The 17339-nt window shown below is 57.3% G+C and overlaps 1 protein-coding gene across 2 annotated transcripts; it reads right to left on the bottom strand.

Moving 5' to 3' along the window:
- Positions 1-2324: 2324 nt before the first annotated feature.
- On the bottom strand, positions 2325-15776 carry LOC119919775 (KH-type splicing regulatory protein). Of its 2 annotated transcripts, none has more exons than XM_038740465.1 (19): positions 15417-15776; positions 11316-11412; positions 10167-10205; positions 9910-9949; positions 8825-8877; positions 8287-8358; positions 7903-7960; positions 7342-7516; positions 6937-7035; positions 6098-6196; positions 5909-6011; positions 5468-5568; positions 4987-5131; positions 4727-4887; positions 4521-4630; positions 4229-4317; positions 3260-3460; positions 3086-3163; positions 2325-2960 (listed from the first exon to the last, which is right to left on the bottom strand). In XM_038740465.1, the coding sequence occupies exons 1-19, from the start codon at positions 15630-15632 to the stop codon at positions 2686-2688; spliced, it is 2211 nt and encodes a 736-aa protein (XP_038596393.1). In that variant the 5' UTR covers positions 15633-15776; the 3' UTR covers positions 2325-2685. The 2 variants fall into 2 exon arrangements, with proteins under 2 accessions (XP_038596393.1, XP_038596394.1); XM_038740466.1 differs by having other exon boundaries at positions 8825-8874.
- Between the last annotated feature and the right edge of the window lie 1563 nt (positions 15777-17339).

Genomic DNA, 17339 nt, shown 5'->3' with positions numbered 1-17339 from the left:
CAGAGAGCATTGGGAGACCAGAGACAGCCGGGAGGGGAGGAGCGGGCACTCGATCTTCTTAGGATCTGCCAAGAAGCTGGGTTCGCTCTCAACCTCGGCTTGGGCTGCGGAGCAGAAACAGAAGCAGTAGTATTTATTAAATGCTTTGCTGAGCGCCGTATTCACGGGGAGGGAACGCACAGGTGGAAATTCAACCCGCTCCCTGCCCCTCAGGGGTGGGGGGTCTGCAATCTCGCAAAAAGGGAGGATTGAATCATCATCAATCGTATTTATTGAGCGCTTACTATGTGCAGAGCACTAGGCAACCTGCTCCCGACCTGGAGAAGGGGAAGTGGCCGTTGGGTGTGGGCACTTGCTTGTGAGGTGCTGCTGCCCCTAAGATTGGGGGGTCTCCGCCGAACCCTGTGGGGGAGGTTCCCTTGCCCCTCGGTTCCTCCTGAGGCTCTGGGGGAAGGTCTACCCGTTCTTGAGGGTCCGCCGCCCCGCCCAGCCCTCTCCCCGCTAATGCCCGCAAACACAACTGCTCCCGAGACATCTTTTTTAAAACAAAAAAAGCATTTTATTTAATCCAAAAAAAAAAAGAAAAAAAGCACAATGCCTGCAGAAAACTATTTTCTTTTGTATTTTTGTTGATTTTTTTTTTTAAAAAAAAAAGAACACAGGAAGCTCATATTGTCAATCACCATGATCAGGCTTTTACAACATCTATAGTGAACAAACATCCGCTTCAAAACCCTACGGACAGAGAAAAGGACAGACGGCACCCAGCGGACACGGGGAGAATTTTGTTATCATTTATTGTGAAGTTAAAAACGAGCGATAAAAAGTAAAAACTGAGCATACAATTTTCTTTTGTCTTCAGTTTCAGTCTCCTGTTGAACAGATGGAATATGACAGACCCGAGGAGAGATAGGGGAGGGCGAAAGGGAGACCAGAGAGGGTGGGGACACTTGAGAGCTTAATCTGGTTTTTTTTTTTTTTAGGTTCTTTTAATTTTCCTGCAACACCCACACCTGGTCCAAGGAATGTTCCAACTAATAAAAAAAAAATTTGCCAGTGATTTCTTTTTAAAGTTTATTTTAAAAACAAAAAGGGGCTCCATGATGGTGGGGGAAATAAATGGCTACCCCGAAAGAGGCAGTTTCGGGAAGGCTGGACTTGCCTCATTGCTTTGTTTGTTTGCAGTGATTTTAGTTCACACTTTAGTTCTCACTATCGGCTACGGCTGAACAAGAAGGGGCTCGGCTTTAAGAGAGGATGAGACTCAGAGGAGAGATAGACACAGACACTTAGTGCCGTTCTTCCCAAGCACTGGCTTTTGCCGTCTCTACCCTCCCCCCCAGCCCAGGCCACCATCGCTCCCCTGCCAAAATAAAAATAATTAAAAACGACTCCCCCACCAGAAAAAAGAAAAAACCCCGAAGAAATGAAATAAAACAAACAAAAGATTTTCACAGATGAGGAAGTTCACATTCATTCGATTCATTGAGCCTGTGGAGAGGGAAGAGATAGGAATCGATCACTACAGGCGATTGGGGACAGGGTGAGAGGAGGCTGGAGGGATCTCGCCGCTGAGGTGGGGTTGGAACAGCCCACAGAGCAGTGCGAGGCTTGGGGGGCGGGGGGGGGGGAATGGGGGGACACCCCTTCCGCGCCCCCGCCCTCCCATCCTGTGGCGAGTGCAGGGTAAGTTGCAGGTCTTGAGGTCGGAGTTCAGCTTCTAGACAAGTGCTCAAGTCTCTATGTGTCTGAAATCAGGCTCTCTGGCTCCTTGATGGAGAAGAATGAGAATGATAACAGGCAGGCAGAGAGAAAGAGAAAGAGAGCGAGAGCGAGAGAGAGAGCGAGCACATGGCGGGAGCGCCCTTCGCTGTCCCTCCCCTTTCCCTCCCGCCCGACGCTTCACAGAACAGGAATTCATCAGTTCCCCACAACACCCCTGTGAGGTAGGTTCAAGAGCGACGACGACGACGGTCATCCTCATTCCGCGGACCAGAGGACGGGAGGAGTTGGGAGGGAGCGGGAGAAGGAACCGGGCCTCCTGGGCACAGCAAGGAAGGGAGTGAGACCCGGGGAGCGGGGTGGGAGCGGAGGGAGGTGACAAGTCGCACCCCACGCTGGGTGTTCCTCTCGTCTTCACCGGAACTCAACGGCCAGTGATCCCGGAGCACACGCAATCAGGCGGGTTGGGGGGGGGGGGGGGGGGGGGGGGCGGTGGGAGAAGGGGCAACCAAAAAATGTGATCACTGTAAAAAATAAAAAGGAACAAACCAACAACAACCAAAAAAGGAAAAAAAAAAACCCCACAAAGCTATTCTTTTTTTTTTGTGTCTCCAAGTGGCCAGATGTAGGGAGAGAGAGAGAGAAAGAGAGAAAGAGAGCGCATGAGAGATCAAGAGGGAGTTAAGTGGCCAGGAGAGCAACCAATTCATCCAACTCCTTGCCTCCCCCAGGACCACCCACCCACCAGTTCAAAAGTTCCACCTTTCGGTGCTCTCCCCCAACATGACGACAGCGTTACACAGGAACAAGCAGGCTGGCGGCGGGAGGCCTTCTTCCATTAACCTCTGGACCCAGCGCACACGGCGTCCCCCTTGACGCGGGGACGCCCGCAGACCTCCGGCCCCACGGCCCCTGCTGCTGCTGCTGCCGCCGCCGCCGCTGCCGCCGCCGCCGCCGCCGGCATCAAGGGCACACCCCGCAGGGGAAGGGGTTGCCGGCGCCACCCACTAAGGCAGGATGGACGGTGGCCGGGGGTTGGAAGGAAAAAGGAGGAGGAGGAGGGTGGCAATTCCCACTTGCCTGCTGTCCCTGCTGTGTGGGTGGTGGCTGGGGGCCACCGGGACCGGGGGTCTGTCCGTAGTAGGCGGCTTGCTGTCTGTAATATTCAGCCCACGCGGCGCTGTAGTCTGGCTGGGAGCCGGGGGGTGCGCCGGGGCCTCCGCCGGTGGCCACTTGCGCTGTTGGGGGGGAGGGGGACGCGGCCGGAGCGGGGAGGAAGGGGAGGAGAATGTGAGAAACAGGAGGAGGATGGGCCCCCTCCCTCCCCAGACCCCTTTCTCCCCGCCGGGGCGGCCCAGCTCACCTTGCTTCTTGTAATACTCCTCCCAGGCTTTCGTGTAGTCCTGCTGAGGAGGAGCGCCGGGCTGCTGGGGCTGCTGGCCTGAGAGAGGGAGCACCGAGAGATGGGGCCCGTCAACCTGCCCTCCTTGGGCCACTCGTCCCCCCCGCCCCCGGGCCGCCCTCGCCCGGACCGTACCGATTTTTTTGTAATACTCTTCCCAAGCCTTAGTGTAGTCCGACTGTCCGGCGGGTGGTGGCTGAGGGGGCTCCCCCTGGGCCGGGGGAGCCGTGGGGGCCGGCGCCGGGCCCGGGACGGGGCCGGGGGGCTGCTGGTAGTAGTGCGAGTAGTAGGCGGCCCAGGCTGCATTGGGGTCGGCGGCTGCAGCCGCCGCCTTGCCTGAAAAGGACGCAGAGGAGGGCCGCGGGCAGCTCAGACCGTCACTGCCGCCCGGATCGTCTTTCTAAAACCCTCAAAATCTTCCGCCGGCTCGCGGGGCCCGCTCCGCATCGAGCGGGAACTCCTCACCAGCGGCCCCGAGGCCCTCAAGTCGGCTCCCCCCCTCTCCACCATCTTACACCCCACTCCGCGTTCTTGGTTCCTCTCGAGCCGACCCCCTCCCGGGGCCTCCTTCTCGACTCTCACACCCCCGACCCCTCGCCCGCCTCCCCCGCCCGGCTTCACGTGCGGCAGACCGCCGTCACCCTTCCCGTCTTCAAAGGCCTTTGGAGATCACCTCTCCTTCAAGAGGCCATCCCAGGGCTCACCTCTCATCACTGCACCCCCTAAGCCCCGGTGCATCCCTTCTAGACTGCGAGCCCGCTGTTGGGTAGGGACCGGCTCTCTATGTTGCCAACCTGTACTTCCCAAGCGCTCAGTACAGCGCTCCGCACGCAGCAAGCGCTCGGCAAATACGACTGAATGAACTAACGGATGACCCCACTCCCCTGCACTTCCTTCCATTACTCTGGATCCTCTCTGGGATCTATCTTAGTGGCCGCCTCTCCGGCTAGATAGCCGTAGGCCCCTCGAGGGCTGGGGCCTACTACTTCTCTTGTCCTCTCCCAGGGGCTTAGGACTGTGCTCTGCGGGAGGGGCTGGTGCCAGCAGGGTACCTGAGCTGCTGGGGGAGGGGCTGCCACCCCCTCCCCCAGGCCTGGAACTTACTTGGGTCATGAGGTGCCGGGGGCTGCCACTGCGGGTAGGTGTTGCCCCAGCCCTGTGGTGGATACTGGTGGGGTGGAGGTCCCCCAGCACTATTGGACAACAAAGGAAAAAAAAGGGGGGGGGGGAAGAGGGGGCTCAGCAGGGAGCCTCCCACACAGGGGCCTGGGGAACAGTCTAGAGGCGACCAGGCCACCCCAGTGCAGCTGGGGACAGGGGCCGGGTCGGGGGGAAGGAGGAGGAGAGCCCAACACCAAATCCCTTCCGCTGCGCGGCCCGGGAGGCTGATACTCACTGAGGCGGGGCTCCGGGCGGCCCTTGGTTGAATGGTCCTGGGTTGAAAGGCCCCATCGGGCCAGCGGGACCCGGCCCTCCTGGGCCCGGGCCGACCGGGCACAGAGGGCCCTGGAGGGGAGACAGGGCAGAGTCCAGGGTCAGCGGTCTGGGAGCTTCGGCGCCCCGGCCCCCCCGCCCCCTTTCGGCCCCGGCCCTTCCGCCCACCTCGATCTTCTCCTCGATGAGCTGCTTGGCGTGATCAATCTGCTGCGGGGAGCCCCGGATGATGAACAACTTGAAGTTGGGGTCCCCGTTGGGTGGCAGCTGCCGGGAGATCTCCACAAAAGCCCCCGTCTGCTGGTTTATGGCTTTCACGTTCTCGCCACCTGAGGGACACGTGTGGGAGGGAAGTGCGAAGCTTGGCGCGGGGCGGGGCGGGCGGGGGATGGAGTCCCGGGGACACGGCCAGGCTTCCTGACACTCACCTCGGCCAATGACCAGCCCGCACTTGTGAGTGGGGATGGAGAAAGTCATCTCGCCTCCGGGAGGCCCCCAGTTCCCCTGGCCTCGCCCCCTGCCCCTACCACCTGGGGGCATGCCGGGACCCCCTGGAGGGCCGGGGGGGCCACTCTGTAAGAGATCGAGAGATACGCCGAGGCTTAGGTTAACGAAGGCCAAGCTACCCAGATTCCCCAGGAAGGCGGGCCTCCGGTGACCTGCGGTGGGTGGTCTTTGAAACCACTACCAATTACCCAGAGATGAAGTGTGTGTGTGGGAGGGGAGGTATATGGGCAGTGCTTTCTTGCTAGCTACGGGAATCGGCAGGGGGGGGGGTGAGGGGATGCAAGGAAACAGAGACACACGGACACGCGCGCACCGGAGCCCAGGTGGCTCGGCCAGCGGGGGTCAACAGTAGCCCGGGGGTGTGTGTGTGTGTGTGTGTGCCCTCAGTGGGCCAGAACTCACCCGCAGGCTCTGGAGGAGATCATTGATGATTCGGGCAGCGTGCTCACAGCGGTCTGGGGGCCCCATGATGTGGGCAATCTTCTCGGGACCCGTTCCGTCATCTGAAACCAGGAGCGGAGAGTTGTAGGGGACTTGATTTCAGCCCGTTTCCTCCTCCTCTTGAGAACGTGAGCTCCCGGAGGGGAGAGACCAGGGTCATCGCTGACCGGTCCCGCGTGGGGCCCGGCGTCAAGATTACAGACCCCGGGGACTTGGGGTTACCTGAAGATGCTGCTCACCACGCCCCCCGCCCCCACTACCTGAACACCACACCGGCCCTCCAATTTGGGAGGAGAAAGTGAACCAAGTCTGAGGGTTGGGTGGGACGAGCCAGCCTGAACTCAACCCAGGCTAGGTCTTGGCTCACGAGTCAGGCTGACTGCGGCTCTCCAGGCCCCTGACCTTGCTTGAACTGTATCCGCACCCCGGCGTCGTTCTGGATCTTCTTGATCATCTCTCCACTCCGCCCAATCACCACTCCGACCGAATGCCTGGGCACGGGGACCTAAGTGGGGGGAGAGGAGCCCGGCTCGAGGAACCCAAACGGGCCAGAGCCAACCAACCCCTGGAGCCACCCGGCCCGGGCCTTACGTCGATGCCACCGCCAATCCTGGAGCCGTACTCGTTCCGCTCCCCGAAGCCGCCCTGATCTCGTTCCCGGAGGATGTCCATCACCATCTCGCAGGCTTGCTGCAACACACATGCACGCGTGACGCCGGCAGGCCGGGAGCCAGCACGGTATGGTCCACTGACCGATTCCCTCCTGGGGGAGGTATCTGCTGGGTCCCCCACACAAAGAGCACAGAGCACTGAGAGCTTTAAGGGCACTGGGAGAGGTTTAAAGCCAGACCGACCTAGGGGCAAGGGGCAACAGGAAAAGCCCATTGGAGTCGAAGAGCCAACACCTCCACAGGGGAGGAAGATGGCGAGCCCAGGCAGAGGGCTCTTTCCACCGTGGGGATCCAGGGCGCCGGAGACCGGGTCTTTACGGAAGTCATCATCATCATCAATCGTATTTATTGAGCGCTTACTGTGTGCAGAGCACTGTACTAAGCGCTTGGGAAGTACAAGTTGGCAACATATAGAGACAGTCCCTACCCAACAGTGGGCTCACAGTCTAAAAGGGGGAGACAGAGAACAAAACCAAACATACTAACAAAATAAAATCGAATAGATATGTACAAGTAGAATAAATAAATAAATAGAGTAACAAATATGTACAAACATATATACAGGTGCTGTGGGGAAGGGAAGGAGGTAAGATGGGGGGGGAGGGAGAGGGGCACGAGGGGGAGAGGAAGGAAGGGGCTCAGTCTGGGAAGGCCCCCTGGAGTAGGTGAGCTCTCAGTAGTCCCGACCCGTGCCGGGCTCCCAGCCGCGCGCCACTCTCGAATCTATCCCCTGGGAGTTGAATTCCCCCGGCCCCTCACCTGCACTTTGTAATGGTCCCCGATGATCCGGAGAGGCTTGTCCACATTTGTGTTTTGGGAGCCATCTTGAATTAAAATCATTTTCACTCCGGCTCGCTCCTACGAAGCGGGTACCAAGTGTTAAGCGCTGCCCCCCGCCCACCACACTTTCATTCATTCAATCGCACTTATTGAGCCCTTACACTGTACTAAGCGCTTGGGAAAGAACGAGACGACAATGACAGTTGTGTGCACAGCCCCCACCCACTCATCCACACACACACACATGCCATGGGGTTAGAGAAACACCAAACCCCTGCAGGGCCAGTAATGGCGCACAGCTGAAACGGCGAGGAGAGAAAAGGAAACCGGAGTTGCGCACCCACTATGGAGGAGTCAGGGCTCCCGAGACAAGCATCCCCTCACCTGCAGCTGCTTAATGGTCTCCCCGCCTTTGCCAATCACCAGGCCCGCTTTTCCTGCCGGGATCATGATCTCCTGCACCGTGCCGTTCTGGCCCCCGTTGGCATTGTCGTGAAACTGGCCGGGAGGGCCCCCGCGCCCCCGGGACACTATGTCATCCAGCATCATTTTTGCCTTTCTGGAGAAGGGGCGAGAACGCCGGCGTGAACGGGAGGGTCCTCCTCACCCAGCCAAGACCCCCTGGACTGAGCTGGGCAGGCCATGCCCACAACTCAGTTTCAGTGAGACCTCCTCTGCCCTCGGGAAGGGGAAGGGTCAGCCCAAGGCAACCTGCTCTGGCTCCAAGGGGGCTAGGGGGCGGGAAGAAACTGCCGGGAGTTTCATCCCATTCCCTTCACCCTACCCAGCACCAGGCCCGCTAGCCGGCCCGTGGCTGGCGCTCGCTACCAGCTGGCGACTGACCGGACGGGAGTAAACAAGGGAGGATTCTGACAAGTCTTTCTTTCTCCTGGAGGCGGGACACCTGGCCCCACCCCCAGGGGCCCCAGGGCCCCGGTCACTCACTGCACAGATTCCGGGGCGCCAGTCAGCGACACACTGCGCTCGGGTAAGCCACCGCTGTCTGCAGAAGGAAAGCAATGTTCAGAGTCAGGGCCCACGGACTAGGGAGGAAGATGAGCCCTTTGGCTCCTGGCCACCACCCCGGCGAGTGCCCCTTGCCGGGTCTCCGACGGGAGGGTCCCCGCCCCGGACCCTCCGTCTCCAAAAGGGTCAGGGGGCAAGCGGAGAATTGCGGAGCACACAGTCGCACCCCGACTCGCCCCCGGGGCCCTCCACGTGACCCACGGCTGCCCCTCGGCAGGGTCTTGGGCTCATCCCGTGCCCCGGCAGAGGGGCTGGGGGTGGTCTTCCTCCCTTCCTTGGGAACCCCCCTGCCACACTTCCTACCTGGGGAGATCTGTACTTTGCAGCCAGAATCTTGCTGGATTTTGTTAATCTGTTCACCTCCTCTGCCGATAACTAGGGAGGAAAAGCAATGTGGCAAGTCAGCCGGGGGCCCTGACCGAGGCTGGGCGGGTTCAGGCGGCAAGTCGTGTAAGCATCGACAGCCCGGCAACCACGCACCTGCTCCCGTCTCAGGCCACGGAGAGGACGGGACTTCAGAGCTACCGGCCACGGGCCGGAAGAAGCGGAAACCCAGTCTCTCGGACGGGGGGGGGGGCGCACCCTCCACCCGAAACCGCGAGACACTCGGCACCTCCGCACTACAGTCCCCAGGGAAAAGGCCGGCAGGCCACTCCAAGAGTTCCGGTGTTCCCAGAAAATGAAGGAGCCACCATTACAAAGAGAGAACAAGTGCTTTCGGGCATAAGGAACTCAGTCTGGCACAAAAGTCCAGGAAGTGACCCGGAGGAAGCGAGAGAGGGGGTCTTCCCATGACCCCGAGGAGGGAAGCCCCTTTCCCTCCCTCCGGCCCCATACTTACTCAAGCCGACCATGCCGTCAGGGACCCTGTACTCTTCTGTCATGGAAGACCTGCTAGGGGATACAAGGTCAGAGACTGAGATGGAAAGAAAAGGGGGAGAAGAGGGGGCATGAAAACGGGAAGAGTGAGGCAGGAAGGTGCCCGCCCCAACCCCCACCCCCCCACAACCAGGTGCGCCAGAACCCCAAGATGGACTCGACCGGACAAATCGTCAGCAGCCGGGGAGGAACCCACCTGAATATGGAGGGCATCATGCTAGGTGGTCAAAAAGAGTGAAACAAGCCCTACAGGCACGCCCTTAGAGCTGTACTTGCAGGACCTCTCACTCCTTGGAAAGGGGTGGGGGAAGGGGGACGACAAAGAGACGGGGATCAATCACTCCCTAGCCAAGGAGCAGAAGGCTGAATATCAGCAAAGAAGGGTCAGTTGCCTGCCATCTCTGACCTCCCATAGGAGAGAGGAACTTCCCGCTTCATAAGAAACAGTAAGACTCATCTTTGAGAAGAAAGGGGGATGGGGGGGAGCTACAGAACCGATTTGGCAAACTCCTGGCCAACTCCCTCTACGGAACGGGCCGCACCCCAGGACAGATCAGGGGAGAACAGAACTCCCCTCTCCCGGCCTAAAAGATTTCTGGCTGTCTGAAAAACGAGCAGGTGGAAGAGGCTCCTGTTCACTCCGCATCGGTTGCCATTCGAGCCCTGAATCCAGTATCTAAGTGGGTGGGTGTCTTCTGAGGAATAGCCATCCCTCTATTATCTGTGGCCTTGGGTAACTAAAATATCCTCCCCCAAACCTCTATTTTTTTTTTTTTAAGCAAAGAGTCAAACCGACTGTGGCGTTCTGTATCCTTTGGTTTCCCTTCCCTTGGCCATCTTCCTGTGGAGGTACCGACAAGCAAAGACAGACAAGGCAGCGGGGTGGAGGGAGGAGAAGGAGGAAGAGGACGAGAAGGAGCAGTGGGACCTGGATCACCCCCACGTCGAATACCCAGTCACTGAATGATCTCGCAGATAGCACGGCCCAGGTGTTAAGATGGTACCTTAAGGGAGAGGGAAAAGAAGTAGCGAGAAACCGCAGCTTACCTGGGTGGAGGGTGAATGGGTCCAAGCTGAGAACCAAGCGCTGAAACAAAAACACCACGGGAAGGTTGGCTCGGACTCGGCTTGGTGGGCCGCACCAGCTCCGGATGAGGCCCCAAACCCACCCGGGGACAGAAGCTGAACCACAGCCAGGGTCGGGGCCCCGACTCCCACCCCCTCGTGGGCCCGGTTCGTCCGATGCTGCTCTGGACCGAAGGGCGACCCCCCCCCCCCCCCAACCAACCACGAGGCGGACTTACGATCGCCTTGGGCCGCCAGCTTCTTACTCTCTGGCTGGTCTGTAGAAGACAGAAAGACGTTAAGCCCCCACATCGGCCCTCCGCCACCCGAGACCCAACGCCTGTGCCACGTGTCCCGGGGGCCCGAACCTCCAAGAGGCCGAGCGGCAACTGAAAAGACCGACTTGGGAGCAGGGTGCTGGCTAGACTTGAAGGCCGGCCACCACCCCGGCATTAGAACAGCCCTTTAGAGCCGGTAAACGGTGCTCAGGGGCCTGCTGGAGGAGCTGAAAGGCAGCAGCGGCTTTCTCTGCTGGTAGGGAGATGTGCCTCTGATGGAATGAACGGCTGTTGGCGGGGCGGGGGGGGTGCAAAGGGGGTGGCTCCTTGGTGAAATTTCAGCCTTTAATGGGGGCCACTGTGGTGCAGGTGAACACAATCAGTTTAGGCCCGGTCCCAAATCGGGCCTCGACATTAACTTCTCCTGCACTGCCGGCCAGTTCCATGAGGGAAAGAATCTCAAGTAGCTTATGACTGCCTTCCGAGCCCCTCTCTCCCCACTCGGCCACACGATAGCTCAAGACACGCAGCAGCAGGGCCAGATAAGAACCGGAGGGGCAACGGCGGCTAGAGCTTTAAAGGCCGCCGCGGCCGACCTGTAACTCAAAAAGCACACCCCCTTCCCAGACCGGGCTGGAGAAGCAGCGTGGCTCAGTGGCAAGAGCCCGGGCTTTGGCGTCAGAGGTCATGGGTTCAAATCCCGGCTCCGCCAACGGTCAGCTGTGTGACTCTGCGCAAGTCACGTGACGGCATATTATTGCCATGCCGGGGGGGGGGGGGGAGACGGGGACGGGACGACGACACATCCCAGTGAGCCTCATCTTGGGTGGTTCTGGAACAGTGTCCAGAGCTTAGAACAGTGCTTTGCATATAGTAAGCACTTAACAAATGCCATCGTTATTATTATTATTCTCTGTGCCTCAGTTACCTCATCTGTAAAATGGGGATTAAAACCGTGAGCCCCCACCATGGGACAACCTGATCACCTTGTCACCTCCCCGGCGCTTAGAACAGTGCTTTGCACATAGTAAGCGCTTAACAAATACCATTATTATTATTATTATTATTTCCCCCACCCTGGCTTCCTGGGCTAGAGGTCTCAAGAATTACCTCCATCTTCCAGCTGCCTCTTTTGGCCTCCAAACCCAAAGTCTGGAGTGCTGTTATTCACCGTTGTGGCCGTGTCGCCACCAATCTTAGCTGCTATCTGTAAAACAAGGAAGTCAGTATGGGACAGTTACTTTTATAATCGTGCTTAATGAGAGCTTACTATGTGCAGAGTGCTGTACTAAGCCCTTGGGAGAGTACGGTAACTCTGGGAGAGTTACTCCCAGACAACCGCAACCATCGGCTTGAAGGGTTTGGATTTTCTTTTGCAACCCGGTGAATTCTCTTTGCGCTGCTATCTAGAGCTTGTCCCTGGGGCTTCAACGCTGGGACTGGATGAAGCTGCTTCAGGACCAACCCCGTTTGTGAGAATGCTCCCTTCGGGGTCTTTGTGTTGAGAATTTCTTCAGCACCTTAGAAAGAGGGAATACGTTTCCTTTTTTCCACCTGACTTCTTGGGACCCTCTGTCACACGCCAGGTAAAGTCGGTACTGGTACACAAAAAAGAGGAACCACTCGAGTTGCTATTTTGCTTTCTCGAAGGCTCGCTTCCCAGCTCCCAGGGCAACCCCTCACCCCAGAAGCCACCTCTACACTCTCTCCGAAATCCCCATCCGCCACCGACATCCGAGGGAGCGGGTCCGGTACGTAGAAAAGGCCCCGAGTCCCCCACTCCTGGTTCAATCTGAGGGGCTAACTTTTGGCCAGAGGCCATCAGCCCCCAATCTCGACACCGATTCTCCAACTCTACGCCACCCCCTCGCCAACGCTCACGCCTCGCAGAAACTCGTACTTCCACCCGACTCGCGGATCCTGGGATTCCAACCGAGATGGACAATGAGGTTCCCCGTCTAAGGCTGAGATGAACCCACCCAAAAGAAGATGCCACTTCAACCAAACTCAGCCTTCAGACAAATTCGTTTCGGTTTCCATCTGAGAGCAACTTTTGAGCGACCCAAACAAACGAGGTCCAGTAAGCCATTCCCCACGTGGCCGGTCACCTTCTGATTCGTCCGACGTTTGGGCCCAGGCCCCTTTGGGATGGAGATTACGGTTGCTCTCACCCCATACGATGTCGGCAGCTCGAAACACCAGGCAGAACCTCGATCACCAGCAAATGAGCAGCATTTCCACGGAACCAAACTCTGCACCCACAATCCCGACCCACCAGCTTGTGGGAAGATACCCACTGGAGCCCCGGGGGCGGCTTGCTCAGATCACCTAGGGAGCCCTTGGGTCGCCTCTTTGTCAACTGTCCCATAACAACTGGCTTTCCTGGTCTGATGTCCCCATGCTCTACCACCCTTTACACCCAAAGGAGAGAGAAACAGCCGGGTGGGTTGTTGGGCGAACACGTGACGGCATATTACTGTCATGCCCCGGGGGAAACATCCCAGTGAGCTTCATCTTGGGTGGTTTTGGACACTCCTCTGGGCAGTTTAGAATAGGAAGGCAGTCTTCCAGACAACAAGGCAGACTTGGATAAAAAATGGCAGAGGGGCCATGCCAACAGCTGGGCTTTCGGCGCTCACCTCTCAACCCCTCCACGGGTTCACCATCGCCTCTGAAGAGTTCATCAAAAGATAAACTCCCTTTCAGATGGCCACCTTAAGTTACTGTTGGGTCACTTCTGAAGTCAGAGGGATGCAGAGGAAAAACCCACATTTCCCCAGCATCCACCGAGCCAGAAGAAAAACAAATGTGGGCAACCGGGAGCTCGGCACGTTAGTCATTTTTTCCCCCCCTAAAGAGGGGCCATCGGGGGAGGGGGTGAGTGGGAGAGGGTCACAGGAGGGAAAAGCACACTGGAGACACCTCCACCCTGGTCCCTTGAAGTTCAGTTAAGCCTAAGGAGCTATTGCAGAGTCCTCCAGCTGAGAGAGAAACGAGGATCGAGGCGGGCCTTGGGACCAAGACTCAGGATGAATGGAGAGGGATTCGCCTCCCTATTGATAGGAACGATCCCTGGCCTCTTTCCCTTTCCTTAAATCCTAGCCTTGGCCCCCACTGGGGCCTGTCCCGGCCTCTTGTTCGGCTCCCGCTTCGAACGAGCTTCTTTCCCGCCCCCCTTCCCCTCCCGTTGTGAGCCACGCTGCTTCTCTCATTTTATTTACATTTTCTCTTTTTCCCCTAGTTTTCGGCTTCTCTTCTCTAACAGAATATTTACCAGTCGATTGATTTTCTTAATATGTTTTGTCGTCTGTCTCCCTGGGCCCGCTGTTGGGGAGGGCCCGTCTCTGTTGCCAACTCGGACTTCCCAAGCGCTTAGTGCAGTGCTCTGCACCCAGTAAGCGCTCAATAAATACGCTTGATTGATTGATATACAAATATATACCTGTATATATGTTTGTACATATTTATTACTCTATTTATTTTACTTGTACATATCTATTCTATTTATTTTATTTTGTTAGTATGTTTGGTTTTGTTCTCTGTCTCCCCCTTTTAGACAGTGTCGGGTAGGGACCGTCTCTCTGTGTTGCCAACTTGGACTTCCCAAGCGCTTAGTTCAGTGCTCTGCACCCAGTAGGCGCTCAATAAATACGCTTGATTGCTTGACTACAGTGCTCTGCACCCAGTAGGCGCTCAATAAATACGCTTGATTGCTTGACTACAGTGCTCTGCACCCAGTAAGCGCTCAATAAATAGGCTTGATTGATAGACTACAGTGCTCCGCACACAGTAAGCGCTGAATAAACACGGCTGAGTGAATGTCGTTGCTCCACCGGGGCTCCCTCTTTGTGCGGCCCCGACACGCTCTCTTCCTCGACCTCGTCCCCCTCTCCATCCCCCCCATTTTACCTCCTTCCCTTCCCCACAGCACCTGTATATATGTTTGTACATATTTATTACTCTTTATTTATTTTACTTGTACATATCTATTCTATTTACTTTATTTTGTTAGCATGTTTGGTTTTGTTCTCTGTCTCCCCCTTGTAGACTGTGAGCCCACCGCTGGGTAGGGACTGTCTTTAGATGTGGCCCACTTGGCCTTCCCAAGCGCTTAGTCCAGTGCTCTGCACCCGGTAAGCGCTCAATAAATACCCAGCGCTTAGAACAGTGCTTTGCACATAGTAAGCGCTTAACAAATGCCATTAATACATTACGACTGATTGATTGGTAGGGCCCGGCTCTAGATGTGGCCCACTTGGACTTCCCAAGCGCTTAGTCCAGTGCTCTGCACACGGAAAGCGCTCAATAAATACGATTGAATGGTAGGGCCCGGCTCTAGAGGTGGCCCACTTGGACTTCCCAAGCGCTTAGTCCAGTGCTCTGCACCCGGAAAGCGCTCAATAAATACGACTGACTGGTAGGGCCTGTCTCTAGAGGTGGCCCACTTGGACTTCCCAAGCGCTTAGTCCAGTGCTCTGCACACGGAAAGCGCTCAATAAATACGATTGAATGGTAGGGCCTGTCTCTAGATGTGGCCCACTTGGACTTCCCAAGCGCTTAGTCCAGTGCTCTGCACACGGAGAGCGCTCAATAAATACGACTGACTAGTAGGGCCTGTCTCTAGATGTGGCCCACTTGGACTTCCCAAGCGCTTAGTCCAGTGCTCTGCACCCGGTAAGTGCTCAATAAATACGATTGACTGGTAGGGCCCGGCTCTAGAGGTGGCCCACTTGGACTTCCCAAGCGCTTAGTCCAGTGCTCTGCACCCGGAAAGCGCTCAATAAATACGATTGACTGGTAGGGCCTGTCTCTAGATGTGGCCCACTTGGACTTCCCAAGCGCTTAGTCCAGTGCTCTGCACACGGTAAGCGCTCAATAAATACGATTGATTGGTAGGGCCTGCCTCTAGATGTGGCCCACTTGGGCTTCCCAAGCGCTTAGTCCAGTGCTCTGCACATGGTAAGCGCTCAATAAATACGATTGACTGGTAGGGCCTGTCTCTAGATGTGGCCCACTTGGACTTCCCAAGCGCTTAGTCCAGTGCTCTGCACCCGGAAAGCGCTCAATAAATACGATTGACTGGTAGGGCCTGTCTCTAGATGTGGCCCACTTGGACTTCCCAAGCGTTTAGTCCAGTGCTCTGCACATAGAAAGCGCTCAGTAAATACGATCGATCCCGCGTGCAACCTCGTTCCCGCGCCCCCAGCTCACCTGGCGGGCGCGTTGCACGGCGTCGGCGAAGGCGTCCTTGCGGATCCCCGGGCCCCCCGCACTGGGCGGCGGGGCCGGGCCGCCTCCCCGGTCCCCGGCGCTCGGCGGGCCCGTTGGCGGCGGCGGCGGCGGGCCGGCCCCTCCGGCCCCTCCTCCTCCTCCTCCTCCTCCTCCGGCCGAGGGCGGCGGGGGGCCCCCGGGGTTGTAATCCGACATGGCTTGGGGTCGCGGCGGTGGGCTAGGCCCGGGCTCGGCGGAGGCTCAACGCGGGAACAAGGCCTCGCTCCACACGGCCGCAAAGGACTCTGGGAGCGGGGCGGACGGGCCCACAGCAGCCAATACCGACAGAGCGGGCGTGTGTGTGTGAGTGTGTGTGCGTGTGTGTGTCCCCACCCCTCCCCGCTTCGCCCTTTACTGGGATCAAACAACGGAGGAGGGCGCTTCAGGCGGGCTCATCGGCCAATTGAAACCGGCCCCCCCCCCCACCAAAAAAAAAAAAACACAAAAAAAGGGGAAAGGCGGGAGGAGGCTCGGAACGCCAGCCCCGCCGGAGGTTCGCGCTGCAAGGCCGAGAAATTCGGAAGCGGGTGACGTCTTCGGCGGCGACGATTGCCGCCGGCCGCCCCGGATTGGACGGGAGGCACGTCCGTAACAAAGCCTCAGGGGGGGCGGGGCGGATTGACGGCCCCCTGGCCCAATCGAAGGCACCGCCAGGAGTTGGGGAGCGGAACGCCGGACGGCTACCGGCGATATAAACCGGCCCTTGGGAACGGCGAGGCTGGTCCGGGCGTTGCACTGGCGCGGTTGTTGGCCGAAAAAAAGCACCCCCTCTGAAGTCCCCAGCCGAGTTAAGGCTTGAGGCTGCTCATTGGCGGCCGCGCTTGATTGGCATCGGGGCGGACCAATGGCAGTGAAGAAAACAGGCCCAATGGGGCGGGGAACCAGTGGAGGGATAGCTGCATAAGGGCGGGTTTAGTTTTTCCAGACGGCGAGAGAGCATTGGTTGAGGACAAGGTGACTGACGGCTAGGGCAGCCAATAGTCAGGTGCAACACGTTTCCGACCCTATCTTGAGGCTAACGCCCAGGCCCTGGAGGGCAGGCTGAGCACGTGGTCCGGGGGGGGGGGGGGGTGGTCCTGTGGGCCTCTAGGCCTTGTGCGGGCCCTTCGTATCCTCCCAAATCCCGGTCAATCAATCCATCAATCAATCAATCGTATTTATTGAGCGATTACTGTGTGCAGAGCGCTGGACTAAGCGCTTGGGAAGTACAAGTTGGCAACATATAGAGACAGTCCCTACCCAACAGTGGGCTCACAGTCTAGAAGGGGGAGACAGAGAACAAAACCAAACATACTAACAAAATAAAATAAATAGAACAGATATGTACAAGTAAAATAAATAAATAGAGTAATAAATATGTACAAACATATATCATCATCAATCGTATTTATTGAGCGCTTACTGTGTGCAGAGCACTGGACTAAGCGCTTGGGAAGTACAAGTTGGCAACATATAGAGACAGTCCCTACCCAACAGGGATTTGAACAGTCTAAAAGGGGGAGACAAAACCAAACATACTAACAAAATAAAATAAATAGAATAGATATGTACAAGTAAAATAAATATATATATATATATATTTATATATAAATATATATATACATATATACAGGTGCTGTGGGGAAGGGAAGGAGGTAAGACGGGGGGATGGAGGAAGGAGGGGGCTCAGTCTGGGAAGGCGGTCCCACCCCTCGCCTGAAATCCAAGAGCCTGGCTTTGATTCCTCTCCAGACTCCGGCGTCCTTGTTCCTCTACCTCAAACGTACCCCACTTGGATCAAGAACCGACCCTTGAGCCCTTTCCCGTCCTTGATCCTGCTCGGCATCCAGCCCCCACCCCTGCTGCCCTATATAATGATAATAA

This window comes from Tachyglossus aculeatus, chromosome X1 (genome assembly GCF_015852505.1).
Source record: "Tachyglossus aculeatus isolate mTacAcu1 chromosome X1, mTacAcu1.pri, whole genome shotgun sequence".
Lineage (NCBI taxonomy): Eukaryota > Metazoa > Chordata > Mammalia > Monotremata > Tachyglossidae > Tachyglossus > Tachyglossus aculeatus.
The sequence above is the reverse complement of the archived record's forward strand: the minus strand, read 5'-3'. Positions and strand labels throughout refer to the sequence as shown.

Excerpts from the sequence above, each read along its gene's own strand:
- LOC119919775 (XM_038740465.1), bottom strand. The coding sequence starts at position 15,632 with ATGTCGGATTACAACCCCGGGGGCCCCCCGCCGCCCTCGGCCGGAGGA. Across the intron at positions 8,359-8,824 it reads TGACGGCATGGTCGGCTTGA|TTATCGGCAGAGGAGGTGAA; the intron begins GTAAGTATGGGG and ends TTTCCTCCCTAG. Across the intron at positions 3,164-3,259 it reads AGAGTATTACAAAAAAATCG|GCCAGCAGCCCCAGCAGCCC; the intron begins GTACGGTCCGGG and ends TCCCTCTCTCAG.